The sequence below is a fragment of the Asparagus officinalis genome, unplaced genomic scaffold, assembly GCF_001876935.1.
Source record: "Asparagus officinalis unplaced genomic scaffold, Aspof.V1 AsparagusV1_Un1000, whole genome shotgun sequence".
Taxonomy (NCBI): domain Eukaryota; kingdom Viridiplantae; phylum Streptophyta; class Magnoliopsida; order Asparagales; family Asparagaceae; genus Asparagus; species Asparagus officinalis.
In genome coordinates this window covers 5,193-9,745 of record NW_017973259.1, presented here as the reverse complement: position 1 = coordinate 9,745, position 4,553 = coordinate 5,193, and the positions used below count along the sequence as shown (strand labels likewise).

Here is a 4,553-nt window from a genome sequence, read left to right as displayed (position 1 = left end):
GCTGGATTTTAAATGGGCTCAAGAATTGGATTTTATTTTTCTTTTGAAAATCAAATAAATCAAAGGTGGAGATTGTTGCTTGGGGCTCAAGACAAATCCAATGGCTCATATTCATTGAAGATTACTATAAATAGGGGTAGAGAGTGAGGGGTTAGAGGTGTGAAAATTTTGTAAACTCCTTTTGGAGAGGAGGGCTACTCTTAATTGAGAAGGCCTTCCAAAAATTGTAACTTTAGTTGCAATTAATAAAAATAATTTTTTCCTCTTTAAATTTGTTCTTTCTCCTCTTGTTGAATGATGAGGATGGAGATGAAGAGCAATTTGAAGGTTTGCATTTCTTTTCTCTTTTATTTCTTTTTAGTAATTTCTTTATTATTGCTTATTAGTTAGATTTAAATTCATGCTTGTAGTGTAGATTTATTTTCTTGTCTTTTTTATTTCTTTTTGCACTTTAATTTGTAGAGTAGATTTATTTTTCTTGCATTTAATTTCTGCAATTTATTTTGTAGTTTAGATTTTTATTTTCTTTGTAATTAGATTTATTTCTTGTTCATAGTTTAGATTTTTCTTTTCTTTTTATTTTTGTAATTAGTTCTTTTTCTTGTTTTTATTTCTTAAGATGTGAATTTAATTCTTGTAGGAATCTTAGAATTGTATGAAACTAGTCTAATTTCCTTTATATTGTATGAATTATTCTCTTGTACTTAAAATGTTCATGTTTAGGATAATCAACTAGAGAACTAATCGGTAGAAGAAGAATTTGATAATCTATGCTTATCTTAAATGGTTTGATAGGTTATGCTTATGAATTCTAGGATTATTATCATGTTGTTGTTCTTATCATGAATAGTAATTTTAGCTTAGATGATAATTTGATAGGTTACACTTTCCTTAAATGGTTTGATAATCTATGCTTAATAAATCTAAGTTGAAATATGATAAAAAGAGAATAGTTTATATTTTGTAATTGAAATTGGTTAGTTGATTATATTCTAGATTTCTTACCTCTTTTGAATCCTTCATCTTAACTTTCTTAAATTTCCTTTTCATTCTTAGTTTTATTTCTTGATTTTATTAATTCATATTTCACTAGTGGGAAAATAGGTTTTGTTGACGGCAACATCACTGACGGGATAATGCCGTCAGCGATGTTTATATCGCTGACGGGATTAGCCGTCAGCGATGTTGCCGTCACAAATTTTTCAAAGCCGTCAGCGATACAAACATCACTGACGGGATATGAACATCACTGACGGGTAGCCCGTCAGCGATGTTGGCTGCCCTGTTCCAAAATTTTCCCCCGCGAAAATTCCCCCCTTGTTAAAAACTTCCCCCTTCTCAAATTCCCCCTCCCCCTACACACACACAAAATCCTCCCCCCTTTCACAAATTCCTCCCTCCTACTCGCGGCGAAAAATTCCCCCCATCTCCCCTCTCTCTCTCGCCGACCCACCCCGCCGCCCCCTCGACGGAATCACCTCGATGGATCTCGACACCGAGAACGGGCACGCGATCGAGGAGCTGAAGTCCGAGAAGAAGAAGGAGAAGAAGAAACTGGATTCATTGGAGGACGAGACGGAGAAGAGCGAGAAGAAGAGGAAGGCTGATGATGATGACGAAGACGAGGAGACCTCGCCATGAGAATTGTGCATGACCCATTTCTCTATGTCCTCGTTCTCGGCCTCCCTCTGTCGTTTTCCTACTCTTGGTTGTCCAATTGGGCTCTGCGCAGGCGATTTCTTGATTCTGGTTCTGGGGTGAGCTTAAATATCGCAATTTGGTTAAGTTTTGGGACATGGGTTATGGGATTTTTGAGACAATATATGAAACATCACAACACCTATTTTTGTTTTTCTTTTCCTCCAGGATCCATGTACCATGGTTCCCCTTTGCTACTGCCGATTCTTGGGCCATTGACTGTGAAGAGGTAAGAGACAGTAGTAGTGTTGCTTTATGTTCTTATCTATACATGGTTTATTTAAAATACCTGAAATTTACATTTCTTAAAATTTTTATATGAAAAAGTTGCAAAGACAAAAAAGACTGTCGTCAATGTTAACAGATAGTGTGTTTATGTCAAATTAAAATCACAAGACTCAGGGAAATTGGGCTTTTCCATACAGGGCTTTTCAGGGAAATTGGGCTTTTCCATCAAGATGAAGATAGTGTGTTCTTATCTATACAGGGCTTTTCCATGGGTTCTGTTCTATAATTTTCCAAACCAACTTTTTCTTATAGTCTGCAGTAGGAAGCACACATGACATGAAGACTAATCTTAGGAGCTTGACTTTGTTAATGTCTTCAATTTACCTAGGTAAGTTCTCAAACAAATTTATGTGTGTGTGTGTGTTCTATATATATTCCAGTTCATTGCCAACAAATTGGTTGAATTGATCTCTTCAATTTACCTTTTTTTCTGTACTCAGGGAAATTGGACACTTGAGACTTGGCATCCCTTGTATTCTTATGGAATCCTTTGGCAATAATCACCTGTGTTGGCTCATCAACATCACCAATTGACAATTTGATGGTCGTATTGGCCATCTATGGAGCTTGTTCACGTAAGAAACAAAACTTTCCAAAGCCAGGCCTTTTGTCATGCAGCTATTTGTATCAATCATGCAGAATTTCTCTATGACTTGATTTTATTTTGTTTTATTTTATTTTATTGTCTTTTGTCTATTTTCAGAAAACTAACCTACTTATTCTGACTACATTACATTATGGCCATTCTTACTGTTAGCAGGAAACTAGTATGAACATGCGATGGTGGCCAAAAATGTGGTCACAAGAAAGTCATAGGAGTTGTTAATAAACAAGGAAGACTAAAGGTAGGCCTAAGTCACTTGGATGAGGCAATTAAAAAGACTATTGTAGTGGATAAATTAATTGAGGAGAGAAGCCTTAGTGAAACTAAATTAAGAAAATGGATCCAGGTAGCTTAGCCTAAAACTTGCGATAAAATATTTTTTTTGCTGTTCCAAGAAACACAGGTATTTCTATTGGGAAATCATAGAGTTTCATATGCTTTGATAAAGAAACTAGTTTTAGTATGCATGGAATTCAAGCATTGTCATTTGGAAACGTCCATTCACATTTATGTACCATGAAAAGAACTGTTTTATCTTGGTTGCACTTGTTATGAAGGTTGAGCAATATCTTTCATTCATTTAATCAAATTCTACATGTTTGCAGGTATAGTTCCCTTGGCAGCCTTTGGATGGGTTATGGCGACACACTTGTCACTTTATCCTGCAATCCTGATTGTACCGGTACGCCATTTTGTTAAAGATATAAGCTCAGTATTAAGGCATATGGCCATATATTGTCTCACTTTTTTCTTGATTTTTAATGCTTGAGATGTTTCATATCAGGATATCTCCCTTCAGACATCTCATTGGCTTCTTTTACGTGTGAGATATGACAAACCATGGCATGAGTGCCTTGATCTGCAATGTAAGTATTTATGTCCATAATTAGCTTTGTTGTCCTAAGATGCTTATAGATGCCAGTCGTTTTACACTTTCACTGGGTACTTTCTCCTCTCTGCAGCATTTATGGACTTGGTACTACATTCAAGTAACGGAAACACACTGAAAACAGTACTTATGCTTGCCGATCAAATGGTAACTACATGATTCTCTCATTCTTTTTTCTTGCCTTCTTATCTGCAAGAGATACACCTGTTTAAACTTAAGAAATGTTAATATATTTTATTTCTTGTTGTATTCCAGTCATCTGCTATAATGTTTATTTTTCATGTTTCTATGCAGATCAATCGAGTTGAATATATGCATGCGAAGGGCTTCCTTCACATAAAGATGGTTCAATTTTCTACAAAGAACCTTTTGCTTGACTAATTTAAGGAAAAGTACAATCTCTTGGTGCTAAGATATTAGTTTGGATTGTGAAAATTTTCAATGTAGGGTGTGGATATATGTGCGAGATATTAGTTATGAAATGTGAAATTTGAATTTATGGAAGTTTCTTTAAATGTTTGTGAAATTTGGATTGTAAAATTTTTGAATGTAGTGTATGGATGTATGCGAGATACTAGATATGGAAAGTGCACGAAATTTGTGAAATTTGAATGTATGCGAGATGGTTGTGAAATTTGGATTGCATATATTTTGAATGCAGTGCAGGGATTGTATACAAGAAATTTTGCATGAAATCAGCATAATTTTTTTGGTGAATATATAACATCCTTGACGGGCATGCCGTCAGGGATAAACATCCTTGACGGCATGCCCGTCGGGGATGTACATAACATCCCTGACGGGCACGCTATTACTGACGGTAGCCCGTCAGGGATGTTTCTTCCCTGACGAGACTTTTTCTGACGGCGTATCCTTGACGGGAAGCCGTCAAGGATACGTATCCCTGACGGAAAAATTAGCATCCCTGACGGGAAAGCCCGTCAAGGATGCCCATTTTTCTACTAGTGTCGTCAGGGATGTTTCTTCCCTGACGGGACTTTTTCTGACGGCGTATCCTTGATGGGGAGCCGTCAAGGATACGTATCCCTGACGGAAAAATTAGCATCCCTGACG

General features: G+C 36.4%; 1 protein-coding gene across 3 annotated transcripts; it reads left to right on the top strand.

Moving 5' to 3' along the window:
• The first annotated feature begins 1,342 nt into the window (after positions 1 to 1,342).
• LOC109828309 (casein kinase I homolog hhp2-like) lies at positions 1,343 to 4,085 on the top strand. Of its 3 annotated transcripts, XR_002243647.1 has the most exons (9): positions 1,343 to 1,757; positions 1,867 to 1,927; positions 2,124 to 2,314; positions 2,427 to 2,561; positions 2,747 to 2,831; positions 3,196 to 3,272; positions 3,375 to 3,456; positions 3,553 to 3,626; positions 3,774 to 4,085. XR_002243647.1 is itself a non-coding variant. In XM_020395335.1 (8 exons), the coding sequence occupies exons 4-8, from the start codon at positions 2,528 to 2,530 to the stop codon at positions 3,858 to 3,860; spliced, it is 354 nt and encodes a 117-aa protein (XP_020250924.1). In that variant the 5' UTR covers positions 1,350 to 1,757; positions 1,867 to 1,927; positions 2,239 to 2,314; positions 2,427 to 2,527; the 3' UTR covers positions 3,861 to 4,085. The 3 variants fall into 3 exon arrangements, 2 of the variants coding, with proteins under 2 accessions (XP_020250924.1, XP_020250923.1); XM_020395335.1 differs by lacking the exon at positions 2,747 to 2,831 and having other exon boundaries at positions 1,350 to 1,757; positions 2,239 to 2,314; XM_020395334.1 differs by lacking the exon at positions 2,747 to 2,831 and having other exon boundaries at positions 1,350 to 1,757.
• Positions 4,086 to 4,553: the final 468 nt, after the last annotated feature.

What these genes read in the sequence shown, in the direction of transcription:
- LOC109828309 (XM_020395335.1), top strand. Translation starts at nt 2,528, where the DNA reads ATGGTCGTATTGGCCATCTATGGAGCTTGTTCAC. An exon ending in CATCTATGGAGCTTGTTCAC is followed by an intron (nt 2,562 to 3,195) that starts GTAAGAAACAAA and finishes ACATGTTTGCAG; the next exon opens with GTATAGTTCCCTTGGCAGCC. An exon ending in TGAGTGCCTTGATCTGCAAT is followed by an intron (nt 3,457 to 3,552) that starts GTAAGTATTTAT and finishes TCCTCTCTGCAG; the next exon opens with CATTTATGGACTTGGTACTA.